Source organism: Cicer arietinum, chromosome 5 (assembly GCF_000331145.2).
Source record: "Cicer arietinum cultivar CDC Frontier isolate Library 1 chromosome 5, Cicar.CDCFrontier_v2.0, whole genome shotgun sequence".
NCBI lineage: Eukaryota > Viridiplantae > Streptophyta > Magnoliopsida > Fabales > Fabaceae > Cicer > Cicer arietinum.
The window spans coordinates 49,393,883-49,410,787 of NC_021164.2; the positions used below are offsets into that span (position 1 = coordinate 49,393,883).

Sequence of the window (16,905 nt, forward strand, 5' to 3'; positions counted from 1 at the left end):
TCAGATGATAATGTATATAAAAAATATAAGGGTGTGACTTAATCTCAGAGAGTTAGTAAAATAAAGGGAGGGGTAGTTTAAAAATATTTCTTTCATAAATATACATAAAACACATGAAATTATGATGCATCTCATGATGAAGCTCTTAAGTTCAATGTCATATTATGTGAACTAAAAGGTAGAAGTTTTTATGAAAATGGGCTATACATTCTTAACATTTTGCCTATCTCTGATGACGACGTTGCTTCCCGCCTCCATCTTCGGTGACAATGGTTCTTATCGCCTCTATTTTCAACACCGGTGGAGAGCAATACGATTGCGACGGCGTAACACAATATCAATGAAATTGTATTTTTTTGATTTGTCTCTTGAAATTATTGATGATGATTTTGAAACAAATTGTTACACCTTTCAAATTTGTTCATTTGAAAATATGTGTACTTTAAGGAGTTTTTCTATTCTTATTATATTGGCTGCAATCTGCCATACTCTTATATGTCGCAAGTGCAAGAACATGATTAAAAAAATGGTAATTAGTACTCTTTCTATATATGAGAATGATAGATAAAATTATTTATTTGTGTTATAATACTCTTTATATGGGGTAAAGTAAATAAAATTGGTGTTGTGTTGTAGTGTCATAAAATATCAAGTAAGTCACAATAGCTTAATAAATTGTTTATACTCAGGTTGCAAGGAATTATAGCCTACAATAGATGTGTATCAAAAATCATGTAAGAAAAGGATTCAAAGTTCAGGAGAAGATAATGTCCTCTAAAAATAACATTGTATGAATACAAGTTACTTCCAACTTATGCTCGTACACTCTTAGGTATGCTTTATAAACTAATAATTATTGAAGGGGTTAGGAACCTCGTATTGTTTTTGTATTCCAAATATAAAGATTTAGAATAAACCACACATGGCTAAAGCAAGTTAAATAGAGGATATAAACGATTGTACTCTCTGCGTTTTGATTGTGCATCTCTTTGTACGTGTCTAAGATTTGGTTTAGTTAAAGTTTATATTCATCTGTAAAATAAAAACTATTGAGAAGTTCCTACAATTGTTAGATTGTGATTATAAATCCAGTGATTGATAAATTATCTGTCAACTAATTTTGATTCATATATGTCTACTTTTTCTTTTCTTCTTATATATAAGTATTGAACAACTTATATTTGAAACATTTCATTACTTTTGATGAAGATGTGCTCATTTTTTTTATCTTTGCGGACAATAAAGATTAGGTGTGAAAAGTTGAGCAAGAAAACTGAACTTCTTGCCCAAAAGGTAATTATCACAAAATGTAATAAAGAGTAGAATCAAATAACTTCTATTCTCATTATTGAATTTGTAGTTAACTTCTATTACCCATTCATATTCTTATCTAACCTTACTCACATCTCTTATAATTTTGTGTCTTAACTTTTATATCCCTTTAAGAATTTCTCTCAGTTTTCTCATATCCGCCTCTCTATCTTGTTGTCACCACTAGGTAATAATCATAATCACTCACACTTTTTGCTTTTTTGTGTTTTTTTTTTACCTTTTGCTGCAAATTGGGTGTGTTGGAAGATGGGGAATTAATTTGACGAAAATTGTTTATATTTTTTGCTTCTTTTTATGTTTTTTTACCTTTTCCAATTTGCATTTACTTCAATAATTGCATCACAAACATTGATAAGTCATTATCTGAGTATGCATGCATCATTTGTATATTGATGACGTGTTTGCAAGACTGATTGTTGAAAAGATGATTGTAATGTCAATACCTTTGTTGAATTTGAGATATTTATATTGTTGTAATTAAATCATATATCCTCTTTTAATTTTCTATTTGAGTTGTCTAATGTATATATTTATATATTTTTTCAGACAACACATACTTAAAATTGTCAAGAGATTGAAGACGTTATTTTGAGTCTAGTTACAAGTCTAATCATGAAATAACATCATTAAGGACTATTTAGATGATTTATAATCTAAGTTTGATGTTGTTGTTTTGTATGTTAGTCAATCTACTAAAGTTTGCGACGGTTTAAACCGTCGCCAAAAGTACATAACGGGGGTTCCTAACTATCGCAATACCTTCTTAGAAAAAAATAAGTACATTTAAAGAACCTATTGGAGGCGGTTAGAACTGTCACAAACATTTGCGGCAGTTGGAATGACGATTTTTTTAACCGTCGAAAAACAGCATCGCGACGCATGAATCGACGACAGTTGGAGTACTGTCGCAAACATTAAAGGGCGGCGACCGCTGCAGACACCCTTTCTAACTGCCACAAAACACTTTTTTTGTTGTTGTTGTGAAGATCAACCTGATTAATCAAATGACCATTCTCGTTTATCAAATGATCATTTTGCTTTGTCAAGATCATTCTGGTTATTTCATTTTAAGCACATAATTAAAAGACTTAATTGCAGTTTTGTTCCCTCTATTATTAACAATTCACGGAATAGATCCCCTTGTTTGAAATGTCGGCAATTTTGCTCCATTCACAACAAGAAAACAAGCCATTTGTGAGGGCTTTTACCCTCACAAATGGCTATAATCAGCCACAAATGTGACTTTTGTGAGGGCTTTTGGCAGCCACAAAGAAGCTGGTCACAAAATTTTGTGAGGGCTTTTGCAGCCACAAAGTGCTAGAAACAGATTGACATTTGTGAGGGCTTTTGCAGCCACAAAAGACAGCAGTTTGTGAGGGCTTTTGCAGCCACAAACGTCTGCCTTTGTGAGGGCTTGACATCCCGTTTAAAGTATTTTGTGACGGCTTAGGCCGCCACAAATGACATCCCGTTTAAAGTATTTTGTGACGGCTTAGGCCGCCACAAATGACATCCCGTTTAAAGTATTTTGTGACGGCTTAGGCCGCCACAAATGACATCCCGTTTAAAGTATTTTGTGACGGCTTAGGCCGCTACAAAGTATTACGTATATTAAAAAATTAATTTTTTTAAATTCAAAATTAATTCTGTATTATAATTTTATATATAATAAATTAATATAAATATAAATTTAAAATTTATATTTAAATTGTAATTAAATTAAAATTATAATTAAATTATAATTATAATTAAATTTAAAATATAATATCATTATAAAATAAATTTAATATATAATAAACTAATCTGAATATAATTAAAAATTAAAATTAAATTTAAAATAAAATATTTAAATTATAATTATAATTAAAGATTAATTTAAATTACAAATAAAAAAAATTAAAATTAAAATTAAATTAAAATTTAAATAAAATTAAATATTAAAATAAAAATAAATATTATATATAAAAATATAATATTAATAATAATTAAATTAATTACCACAAAATCAAATAAAACATGCATTCCAAAATTAACAAATAATGTCTTACATACCCAAAATTTATAAATAATGTCTTACAAACGCAAAATTAAACACACAATAATTAACTAAGACAACATAATTAATATGTGTTCATACAACCCAAAAATAAATTATGAAATTATTCAGATGACATCAATCCTCATAATAATTCCTCTGATCAGCTCCACTCACACCATCATTATTTCCTGCCATGCCCGACGAAAGAAGTCCCTCAAAAGTATTATGAATTTGTGTTGGAGGAGACATCATGGTTTGAAATTGAATTTCATCTTCAATGGCACCACCACTAGTCGAATGAGGAGCCCTAGCTGGTTGAGGTTGATTTAAATCTGGTCTGATCAACCCAGCTGTTGGCATAGTTGGTCGGTATGCAGTTTGATGATCTGGTTGAGGTTGAGGAATTTGATGTGAAGAGGACGGAACATACGGATAATTATGAAAATATTGTTGTTGTTGAAACATTGGCGGCTGCTGCTGTACTTGCTGGAAGGCAGAGTTCGGAGGATCCTGGTGTTGCTGTTGGAAATTTGGAGGCGGTTGCTGCTGCTGGGAGTATTGAGAGTAATTTTGTTGCTGCTGGAATAGTGGTTGTTGAGGCAAGTATTGAGGCCGAGGCGGGAACTGCTGATGAAACACAGGAGGAAATGAAAATTGTTGTTGTTGAAATTGTTGTTGTTGCTGCTGAAACTGCTGCTGCTGCTCTTGAAACTTTTGTTTCCACTCCTCATTCAATTTATCAATTGCGGCTTGTATCAGCTGTTGTGTCTTTTCTTCTTGCTCACTTGCCCATTGCTTCTTTAACTGGTCAAGATCATTATCTATCGACGGACGATGAGATCGATCCGTACTAGCATAAGAAGAAGACGTCTCAGTCTGAATATAGCCGGTTGGACCTTTCTTAAAGGTTGATGATAAACTACCGGCACCCAGCACACGCCCTTTGTACTTGCCACCACTGATGTGCATAAAACTTGCGGTCTCATATTGTTTCCGCTGCACTGGACCAGCTCGCTGAGCAGGAGGAAGAGTAGCTTGATGATCATCCCATTCTTTCATGATTTGTTGAAGTTGTTCCTATATTAAAAATAAAAAAATAAAATAGTTAATAATTAATATATAATAATTTATAGGTCTAATTAATATATAACAATTAATATATAATAATTACCTGAATATTTTTTGATAATTCATCAGTATACTCATTTGTTTCAGGATTAACATGAAGATAGCGATGTATCTCAGCCTGAGTGACCTCCCTTCCAAGTTGCTTTTCCTAAAATATTAAATTAATGTCAAGTTTATAAGTTGGTGAAATGTGATGATTAATTGAATATAAATTAATAGATATATATTATAAATAATAATAAATTACCATATAATATTTAATTTCTCCAGCAGACATGGAACCTCCCTTATGAGTACTGGTACCCCTCTCAGATGCTCTATTAGTCTTTGCTTTTTCTCTCTTCTGTTTGTAAGCATCTGTGTTCCATTTCCTCCACAAAGCAGTCCAAACATTTTCACCAATCCAATTAGGCCGTTTTTCCTCCCCCTTATTACGTGCGTAAGCCAACATAGATGAGAGACGCTTTGAAAAGCGATGGTCAAATGAAGCCAAAACTGCGGCATCATGCTCTCTTTTCCAAGTGCATTTGGTCTGTTGTTTGTTGAAATTTAAAAAATATTAAAAATATAATTAGTAATTCAGTAAATTAATCAAATGTATAAATAAATAGTAATTAAATAAATTAATCTAATGACTTACTTTGAAACAATGTAAAAACTGATCAACTTCCCTAATTTGAGGTGTCTTATCCTCTTTTATCTCACCCCAAGACAACCATGGTTTTTTATATTTCTCTTGTATGACTTCAGCAATTGCCTTTGCAGATGATTTAAAAGGAAGATATCTTCAAAGTTTATATGCAAATTAAATATAAAAATAAATTAATAAAATTAATAATGTATTTACATTGCAATAATAATGAAATATTTAATCAATCATAGTTTACATACCCATCTCCTTCTGGAATGATGACAATGCGGTTGTAGCAATCAACACATCCGGGATCCATTATTTCGTCTAAGGTATAAGGCTCTACTGGGACCTCCGGATATAGAGGAATAGCTCCACCACTAGTACCAATGGACGGCATCGGCATGAGAGATGGGTCATTAACAACACGTTTAGCAACTTTTTTCTTACCACGTGATGTTTTGGATATTCCTCGTATTGCCGCCGTTCCTGTTCCTCCCGATCCATCCGAACCTCCTGATCCTCCTACTCCCGACACTGAAGCCATGTCTATATATATATATATCCATATCCATACATATATATAATATAATATATGTGTGTATACAATTAACATAAGATTAATTAATAATGAAATATACATAAATAAATTATAACACTGACATAAATAAAGAAATATATATAAAATATAAAAATATATATATAAGGTGTCGTTCATTTCAATTACAATATATAATATTATAGATATAGAAACACACATATATATATAATTAATTAATTGTCTTCGTCTTCGTCTTCGTCATCATCGTCGTCGTCATTTGATGAGTGAATTAAGTCATTGCCTTCATCATTCTCTAATTCATCTATTTCTTGTTCATCAACTTCTTCTCCAATGTGTGACTCATGACAAAGTTGACTAATAGTCTCATCTCCAATCACATGATCCAAATTTGACATTTCATCCATTTGAAATGCAACTTCTTCATTTTGACCTGCTTCAACTTCTTCGATTCCACTCGTTGGTCTTGTTTTGATTGCAGCACACCAACCTTGTTTGCTTCTGACAGTTGATGGATAAGGAACATAATAGACTTGTCTTACATTATGGGCCAGGGCAAATGGATCAAACCGTGGATATTTTTTGCTCATACGAATGTCTACAGTATTGGATATCAAATTTATTTTAGTTCCTCTGCTAGATGGATCAAACCACTTACAGTAAAACAACACCACTTTTTTCGCATAATCTAGGAACGTGTAGTCAATTTCGTAAATATGCTCAATTATGCCATAGAAATCTTCTACTACACCACTATCAGAGACACTTTTCATACAAACTCCACTATTAATTGTTTCTTTTCCTTCAGTCCAAGATTCAGTGTGAAATTTGTATCCATTGACGTAATAGGTGTGCCATTCTTTGAAACTTCTACTCGGGCCCATAGATAAGTGCCTTAAGTGGATGTTGATAGGAGTTTGTTCTTCGAGATGCACTTGTTGTTGAAACCATAATGGGAAATTTGAATGTATATCATCAGATGATTGTCCCGTATTTAAAAATGCCCTGATCGATGACCATATATATGGTGAATATCAATTTAATCATATAATTAAATATAATTAATATGAAGAGAAATTTGAAACGTACTCAATGTATGGTTTAACTTCGGTGCAGTTAATCAAAACGTGAACATGTGCCGCATTAAATACTTTGTCGCTTGGCCAGAAAATCGGAAAATCCCTACCAGCATGATGACCAGACAAGCAAAAAACTGATAAAGCATGTGGATGACGTATAACACTATCAGTAGCGTTTCTTCCGTTAACTGGTGACAACGTTTCGTTGTTGAAATAATGAGAACAAAAGTGTGTTGTTTCACGGTGAAGGTAAGATGAACAAATTGAGCCCTCAACTCTAGCTTTGTTTTTCACCGACCGTTTTGAATAACCCATGAACCTATAATATACAAAGAGATGTACAATAAGCTCCATGTATATATAAGTTGAAGTATATTGAAAATCAAGTATATGTATATATATATCACCTTTCAAATGGATACATCCATCTATACTGAACTGGTCCACCAAGCCTAGCTTCACTTGCAAGATGCACTGAGAGATGCTCCATGGAATCAAAAAACCCAGGAGGAAATACTTTCTCCAACTTACATAGAATGATCGGAATGTCATTTTCCATCTTGATGAGATCTTTATCATAGAGTGTTGAAGAACACAAATTCTTGAAATATTGACTCACTTCAATAAGTGGGTTCAATACATGTGTCGGTAAAGCACTAAAGGCAATAGGAAGTAAACACTCTAAAAATATATGACAATCATGACTTTTCATCCCATGCATCCTCCCATTTTCCACATCAGCACATCTTGCCAAATTAGAACAATAACCGTCAGGCGTCTTCAGCTCTTTGATCCAACGATAAACAGATTTGGCTTCATCAGTAGATAAAGTGTAATTCGCACGAGGTTTTAGGGTCTTGCCGTTTTGTTCCACCAACAACAAATCTGGTCGTCTGCAATATATACCTATGTCTTTTCTGGCTTTGTCATTATCTTTTGTTTTTCCTTTCACATTCATCACAGTATTAAATATGTTGTCAAAGAAATTTTTCTCAATATGCATTACATCGAGATTATGTCTCAAAAGATTATCTTTCCAATACGGTAGATCCCAAAAAATACATCTTTTTGTCCAATTGTGCCATTGTCCATAACCTTGTGGTTTACAGGCCACACCATTAACAACATGTACCTTTGGCATATCTTTTACTTTATTCCAAACTTGTTCTGATGTCAACTTAAGCGGTGGTCCTAGACTTTCTGCATAGCCCTTCATAAATGCAGCTTTGTTCCTTCTAAATGCATGATCAGCAGGTAAAAACCTACGATGCGAGTCAAACCACGATGCTTTCCCGCCAAATTTTAAAGTAAATGCTTTTGTATCTTCCATACAAATAGGACAAGCTAATTTACCATGGGTGCCCCATCCTGACAACATCCCATAAGCGGGGAAATCATTAATGGTCCACATCAATGCAGCTCTCATCATAAAATTTTCTCTCCGAGCAATATCATATGTCAAGACACCATTCCACAACCTCTTCAAATCGTCAATCAAAGGTTGTAAAAAAATATCAATACCAGTTGTAGGATTAGAAGGACCTGGTATCACAGCAGCTAAGAACATATAAGGTTTAGACATACACATATTAGGAGGAAGATTGTAAGGAGTAACAATAACCGGCCAACAAGAATAAGGAGTAGACGATGCTTGTATGTACGACGTAAATCCATCTGAGGATAATCCAAGTCTTACATTGCGTGGATCTGACGCAAAATCAGGATGCATTTGATCAAAGTGTTTCCATGCCTGACCATCAGACGGATGTCGCAACTCGCTTGAATTTCTTCTATTCTCATAATGCCACGTCATATTTCCTGCAGTTTGTATTGATGCAAACAATCTCTGCAATCTTGATACAATAGGTAGGTAAAACATTGCTTTCCTTGGAATTGATTTTCCCCTACTTACCCTAGAGTTATTCCTTTGGTGATACCTTGGTTGTTGACAAAATTTGCATTCAACTAAGTTAGCATCATTCATACCAAATTCATTGTCATAATACAACATGCAACCTTTAACACAACAATCAATCCTCTTGACACCTAATCCTAACTTTGACACTAACCGTTTCGCATCATAATAACTTTGCGGCAAACCATCTCTAACAGGTGTTGCATCTAGCATCATTTTAGTCATGAAATCCAAAGCTAAATCAGGAACATGAAATTGAGACTTTAGACCTAATAGTCTAATACACATTGATAACTTTGAGTTTGAAGAACCTTCAAACAACGGTTTATTTGTCTCTTTCAAAAGACCATAAAATCTCTGAGCTTCTTCATTGGGAAGTCCATCGGTATCGTCATATTGATCTTCATTGAATGACAAATTAACCCCAACAGCATCCGAGATCATATCATTCATCGCCTCAAAGTGTTGATAGTTATAATAATCTATACCTAACATGGTAGTACTACTTGAAGGACCTGTGTTATAATTCTCCATAGATGTACTAGTATTAGGCGCCGCTGGAGACTCTTCTCCATGATTAGTCCAAATCCAGTAGTTAGGCATAAATCCATCTGCATACAAATGCACTCTTATTTCATCTTCACTTTTAAACCGTCTACATCGACATAAACAACATGGACATCTCATTCCCCCTTCATCTTGGACAATTTGTTGCACTCTCGCAAAATTCAGAAAGTCTTCAACCTTGTTAGCAAAACGTTGTTTAAGACCCTTTCTTCCAGGAAAATTCCTATCGTACATCCAACTACGGTATAAATCCATATATATATATATATATATATATATATATATCTGTGTGTGTGTGTGTGTGTGTGTGTATATATATATGTATATGTTTATTCTAAAAATTAAATAAATATATAAATTATGTGCATATATATTTATATATATATCGATGTTTTATATATTAATTGCTTTATTTTTCAAAAGCATTATATATAAATTTTGACATATTTATATGTCAATTAGGGGAGCATGCATCTGCACACAATATAATATATTATTACCAATACAATAAATATATATAAACCGAAATAAAATTATATATATATATCAATACAATATAATATATTATTATCAATACAATACAATAATATATAATATATTATTATCAATATAATATATATATCAATACAATAAATTATATATATCAATACAATAAATATATATAAACCTATATAAAATTTTAAATGATGTTTTTTTAAAAATCAAGACTAATAATCAAGACTTATTTATAACAAAAAATAATAATATCATCAATTTTAATAATGTTTTTTTAAATAATAATTATATTAAAACTAATATATTTTAACCGTGGTTTGAAACTTTAATTTATCATATATTAATATGTAAACAACATCATTTCTATTTTTTTAAAAATAAATTTATAAAACTAATCTAAATATAAATATTACTAATCTATATTTTAAAAATAATATATATATTTACTAATCTAAATTTAAAATATATAAAATACTAACTTGATGCCGAGTAGCGTCTGACTTCAAGCTTTCACTCACGTACGATATGCTTGCAAGTCTTCGAAATAATTAACAAGCACTGTAAAAATAAAAATCAATAACATTAATTAGTTATATCAAATTAAAAAATAAAATTATAAAACTACATATATAATATAATTATACTTACCAAATTTAAATGAAGCTTAAGAGTAATTTTGTGTAGAGAGAAGGAGGAGAGAATGGTTAGAATGAGGTTGTAGAGAGAAGTTGGATGTGAAAAAATGAAGGAGGAGGGGAGAAAAATATATATAGATTCAGGTTGAGCATTTGTGGCGGCTAAAGCAGCCACAATGCCAACGGATATATTGATATTTGTGGCGGCCTGGGCGGCCAGAAAAGCCAACGGCTATAATGCCATTTGTGGCGGCTTTTGCCGCCAGTAATTCTAACGGTAAAATGCTTTGTGACGGCCTTTTCCGCCAGTAATTGGGCCTCCATTTGTGGCGGCCTTTGCCGCCAGTAATGCCAACGGTACAATCCTTTGTGACGGCCTAAGCGGCCACAAAATCCAGCTGGATTGGGCCTCCTTTGTGGCGGCCTTTGCAGCCACAAATGCCACGTGCGCGTTCCTTTGTGGCGGCCTTTGCAGCCACAAATGCCACGTGCGCGTTCCTTTGTGGCGGCCTTTGCAGCCACAAATGCCACGTGCGCGTTCCTTTGTGGCGGCCTTTGCAGCCACAAATGCCACGTGCGCGTTCCTTTGTGGCGGCCTTTGCAGCCACAAATGCCACGTGCGCGTTCCTTTGTGGCGGCCTTTGCAGCCACAAATGCCACGTGCGCGTTCCTTTGTGGCGGCCTTTGCAGCCACAAATGCCACGTGCGCGTTCCTTTGTGGCGGCCTTTGCAGCCACAAATGCCACGTGCGCGTTCCTTTGTGGCGGCCTTTGCAGCCACAAATGCCACGTGCGCGTTCCTTTGTGGCGGCCTTTGCAGCCACAAATGCCACGTGCGCGTTCCTTTGTGGCGGCCTTTGCAGCCACAAATGCCACGTGCGCGTTCCTTTGTGGCGGCCTTTGCAGCCACAAATGCCACGTGCGCGTTCCTTTGTGGCGGCCTTTGCAGCCACAAATGCCACGTGCGCGTTCCTTTGTGGCGGCCTTTGCAGCCACAAATGCCACGTGCGCGTTCCTTTGTGGCGGCCTTTGCAGCCACAAATGCCACGTGCGCGTTCCTTTGTGGCGGCCTTTGCAGCCACAAATGCCACGTGCGCGTTCCTTTGTGGCGGCCTTTGCAGCCACAAATGCCACGTGCGCGTTCCTTTGTGAGCCCTCACAAAATCACAATGTTGTGATTTTGTGAGGGCTTAGGCAGCCACAAATTCCAGTTAAATATTTAAAAATTTGTGAGGGCTTTTTCAGCCACAAATAAAGACCAATTTCAATTTTGACATTTGTGAGGGCTTTTTCGGTCACTAATTTGTGAGGGTTTTATTCGGCCACAAAATGGTGTTTTTCTTGTAGTGATTTCTCGTATTTTTAAACTAAAAAACGGCGGTTTGACATATTTTTAATGACGTGATATACAATTTTATAAAATAGAATCATCTAGTACATTAATTATTCATATGTCATTAATTAAATTAAAAATATGAAAAATTTCTGAAGTTAAAATCTAAATTTTTACGACGTTTTATTTCAATTTCATAGGTATTAATAATTCTACATCATCCTATCATATGTCACTTTATTTAAAATATCTCACGTCATCATCTTTTAGTTAAAAAATCAGAGGGAATGACCAAAATTATCAACTTTTAAAATAGGGGGACCAATTTCGTGAATCAGTAAAAATAGAGGTACTAAAATTGCAAGTAAGCCCAATTAAAACAAATCATTCTCCATAGTTCAAACTTCAAGATAAAACAATATCAAGACTACTAAAAACTATTATCAAGCCCAAAAAACAAGTTGTAGAAAGCTCAAGATCAATGACCAGATTAATCTCCAGATTGATGAGCTATGAGAAATGATTGTAAGGACGATTAGACATTGCTGCTGCACTTTTTGTAGAAAGCTCAACATGCCTATGTAACAAAGGACTGATACTAAACAACTATTAAATATTTTGTGCACGTGTCCCATACAACACAGAACCAAGAACGTTTTAGTTTTATAAAAGAACATTATGGTTATTATCTTTTAAAGAAAAAAAATTAAAAACATATCATTTTTCACAATCCAAACCACAAGTTAAAGAGTATCAAGACTACTCAAAATCAATGGTCAAGCCTAGAACTCTAGTTGAATGCCTAAAGTAGGAAAACAACCTTCATAATGATGACCAGATTGATGAGTTGTGAGCAAAGGCGTCAGTAAACTATACTTACATTATTTTGCAAAAAAAAAATCAGCATAATTCTGATTTAGAACAGTACCAGACATGTGACAACCTATTCTCACACTTATTCACGTGTTCCATCAAACCCAAAAGCAAGAACATTCTAGGTTTGTCAAGAATTTATTAGACAACAATATAAACATGTGTTTAATTGTTTTAAAATAGATTTGATACTTGGTTGAATTGTATTTATATGATTTTAAAAACTTTTGAAACGAACGATAAAATAATAAATATGGTAAATCCTATCGTTGCATTCGATGCTTCCTCCCTGTGGTCTCTCTGCGCATTAAGTTGAGCCTGAATTGCAGCTTGTTGGGCCATTGCATTCATGGCGTGGATTACTTTAGTAATGCCACTTCCTCTTTGGGGAAATGATCGGGTTGCGCGATGAGCCATACTTCCTACAAATTATCTAATTATGATAACACTATGATTTAATTGTAACCTTAGGGTCGTAAGGAAATATTTGATCCACTACTATATAGTAGGTTCAGGTCGCATAGTAAGTCATGTACTAGAGGGGTTCTTAGGAAAGAGAGGTGGGTCAACAGACCACTTAATAACCAACTCTTTCCTTAGCCAGAATCCCGCTAATACAACTTTTTACGGTATTACATTTCCTTTCTATTATGGGGACAATAGGTCTAGGTTACACGATAAGTCATGTACTAGAGGGGTTTTCAGGAAAGAGAGGCGGGTCAACGGACCACTTAATAACCAAGTCTTTCCTTAGTCAGAATTCCGTTAATCCAACTTTTTATGGTGTTACCCTTCCCTTCTATTATGGGAATTCTAAAATTTTATATAGGTTAGAGGTTTAAAGCATTGTCTTTATTACAAAAACTTAGATCATAACACAAATTAAGTAATTAAGGAATATTCATAATCATTATAATTTAATTGGCCTAATTAATAACGTCGTTAAAGTGGAGACCAATTAATTATTATATATTTTCAAATCAAATCAATCTAAATCAATATGTAATAATTACACAGTATAGCAAAATAACAAAATTCTCATTTTATAATTTTAAATTAAAAAAAAAAATCAAATCATGGGAATTAATTGATAATGCCATAAATGTACAAACAATTATCACATAACGTCAAATTAAATCACAAGTATTAAATTCATAACATATAAACAATAAATAAAAAAAATTCAAATCATGAGTTTAAATTCGTAACGTCATAGTAGTAAATTCACGACGTCATTACATCACGAGTATTAAATTCATAACATACAAAACAATTAAAAAAAAATCAAATTATCAGTAGTAAATTTGTAACATCATAGTAGTAAATTCATAACGTCATTAAATCAATAGTATTAAATTCATAACATACAAACAATTAAAAAAAATCAAATTATGAGTAGTAAATTCGTAACATCGTAGTAGGAAATTCATAATGTCATTAAATCACGGGTATTAAATTCATAAAATACAAATAATTATTTAAAAAGAAATTCAAATCACGAGTAGTAAATTCATAACGTTATAACGTCATTAAATCAAAAACAATTACTGCATTGAATCAAATTAAAACTATTTTCAAATACCAAGAATTTAAGACATATATTTAATCACACAAATTCAAGGAAGTTATACAATTAATGATACATAATAGAAGTTTATGTACTTAAGAAAATCAAATAATTAGAAAATAAAACAATTAACATAATTAATGACACATAAGAGCATCTCCAACAGTGAACTCAATATGAGTTTATTAAATGGGGTCCATCATGCCACATCATCTTGAAATAATTCATTCATTTTTTACTCCAACGATGAACTCACGGTTTCATTAAATAAGACCCACCACTAACAGTCATATATTTATTATTATTCGTAAATTAACAACAAAAAAAGGTAACTGTGATGAAAGTACCGTGATGAAAGTACCGTTCCTTCTTGAGAGAACCGTGATGACAGCTTGACACATCTCCAACAGTGAACTCGCCATCAACAGAATTTTACGTAACTACACACTGGTGGACGAACTTATTTTTCTACCGTTGGAGATGCTCTAATAAGAATTTAAAATATCAATAAAAATCCAATAATAAGAAAAACAAACAATTAACACAAGCAACATTTAAAATAATGCTACAAACATGAAGCGTTCCACCCTCAAAGTCCGAGAATTATTGCTATGATACCAAAATGTAACGCTTCAGATTTTTAATCCAAGACATTACTTAAAAATACTCATCGCTTAGAAAAATTTACGACAAACTTTGTTTTGTGTGTAAGAATACTTAACATTTATTTATTTATTTATTTATATAATTAGTAACAACTATGTTATTTAATATCATTAAGAAAATGTTTATTCAAAAACTAAAACAAAGTAAAAACAATTATTCCTAACAGAAGGAACCCACTTCTGTATTTTTAGAATTATAGTGCATTTTAAAAGTTGTTGACAAAAGATTAAAAAAAACTTAGAAACATTGCGGGAATTCTATTATTACAAGGCTATCTTGAAAAAACCTTATTTATACCCCCACGTTCGCCGCACATCAATACTCATTAACTACTCTTGAATCTCCTTGAACTCATTGTACCTAAAATGTTGTTGTAAGGGTCATTTTTTTTTTCTATCATTCACATCAAACAAAAACTAAACATATAGAAGAATAACACAAAACATATAAAAGTAATAACTTTCATTTTAAAAGAAAAAATGTGCAAACCGGTAAATTGAATATCATAATATATGCATAATACATGCTCCTAAAACTATATGATCCGAATATAAATCTCTCACTAAGGTAACTTCCACACAAAAAGATACCAATGGGGAAAACAAATCTGCCACTAAGGCAACTCGCACGAAGATGCATAACATGATAATATGTTATCAAAGAGATATATTTCCACACCGCCCACTAAGAATCATGTCATAAGCATTCAAAATCACTTTTTAAACTTATCACTTTATTCACATATCACTAAGATCAGATACCACACATCTTTAACATGAGTATCACATATTCATAGACAAATAATAATAAAAATTATAACTTTCACCACATATACATAAAAATCGAAACTTGATGTCATATATGCCATAAAAATTAACACGTTAACATATATAACAAGAAAGTTCAAACTCCAACTCATATACATCATAAAAGATAAAACTTTATCACATATAAGGTAAAAATCCAAACTTTATTTCATATTTATCATAAAACTACAACTTTATCACACATAACATAAAATTCAATAGTTTACTTCATATAAGTCATATATTACAAATCAATCCCAACAAAAAAATTAAGGTTTTATTATTTTAATCCATTAGTCTACATTAATTCATTTTAAAAGATAAGTAATCACAATTATTTATTTTATGTCATCCAACCAATGGTCTAACTATAATTTGTGTGGGAAAAAGTCCTAACCTTGACCGCTTTTCTTCCTAGTACAAAGCTCTAAGTCCCACAAAGATGTTCACAAGAAAAATAAGTTCTAAGCTTTGGATAGGTGTGAAGGTGATGGTGGCTAGGGATTCGGTATTCCTTTCTGTTATTATTAGTGAGTATACAGAAATTGTTGGTTAGGTAGTGTTGAGCCTAAATGAAGATTAAGTTGGATAAAATGTCACTCTTTTTTTTTTAAGAGGGAATAAGAGGATGAATTAGATGGATTTTATTTTTAATGGATTTATTGAATTGAATTTTTTTAAGAAGTTATAGTTGAATCGTAAATGGATTAATGAATTATTTTGATGAATTCATCACAATTCAAATTCATATACATTCAATCCATCTATTTTACCACCTTTAAATATAACCTAAAAATAAAACAATATAACAAACATGATATATCTATTATGATATATCAATTAGAGATTTGTGAGTAAAATTTAATTGGATTTTTGACAAATAAAATTTTATTGATAAGATATTAAACATTTTGTATGAAATAATAATACTAATTTATTTACTATGAAGGAACATTTTAATAAAAATAACATGTCAATTATTGGAATTTAACAAATATCATTTTCCTTTGGTGTAGCATGATAAAAAGGAGCTAGAAATTTTAAAGTAAATATATACCAAGAAATTACACTAAACATATTTTAAATATTGTAAGTAACTTAATAAGTTCACATTTAAAATTTAAAATAAAAAATTTAATTCATTACATTGCGACCTCGTGATTATTATATTAGATTCAAATCTTTTTACTTTATTTATTACTTTATATATATATATATATATATATATATATATATATATATATATATATATATATATATATTTTTTTTTTTTTTTTTTTTT

General features: G+C 32.2%; 1 protein-coding gene across 1 annotated transcript; it reads right to left on the minus strand.

Annotated features, from left to right (window-relative positions):
• Positions 1-3,265: 3,265 nt before the first annotated feature.
• On the minus strand, positions 3,266-13,001 carry LOC140920491 (uncharacterized). Its single transcript, XM_073368774.1, has 3 exons — positions 12,858-13,001; positions 4,542-4,646; positions 3,266-4,447 (listed from the first exon to the last, which is right to left on the minus strand). The coding sequence occupies exons 1-3, from the start codon at positions 12,999-13,001 to the stop codon at positions 3,506-3,508; spliced, it is 1,191 nt and encodes a 396-aa protein (XP_073224875.1). The 3' UTR covers positions 3,266-3,505.
• Positions 13,002-16,905: the final 3,904 nt, after the last annotated feature.

Bases quoted from the DNA above. Each gene is read 5' to 3' on its own strand.
- LOC140920491 (XM_073368774.1), bottom strand. From the start codon at position 13,001: ATGGCTCATCGCGCAACCCGATCATTTCCCCAAAGAGGAAGTGGCATT. The intron at 4,647-12,857 runs GCAACGATAGGA...TTAATATTTTAG, and splicing joins ACAGGGAGGAAGCATCGAAT to GAAAAGCAACTTGGAAGGGA. The intron at 4,448-4,541 runs GTAATTATTATA...TTTTTAATATAG, and splicing joins AATTATCAAAAAATATTCAG to GAACAACTTCAACAAATCAT.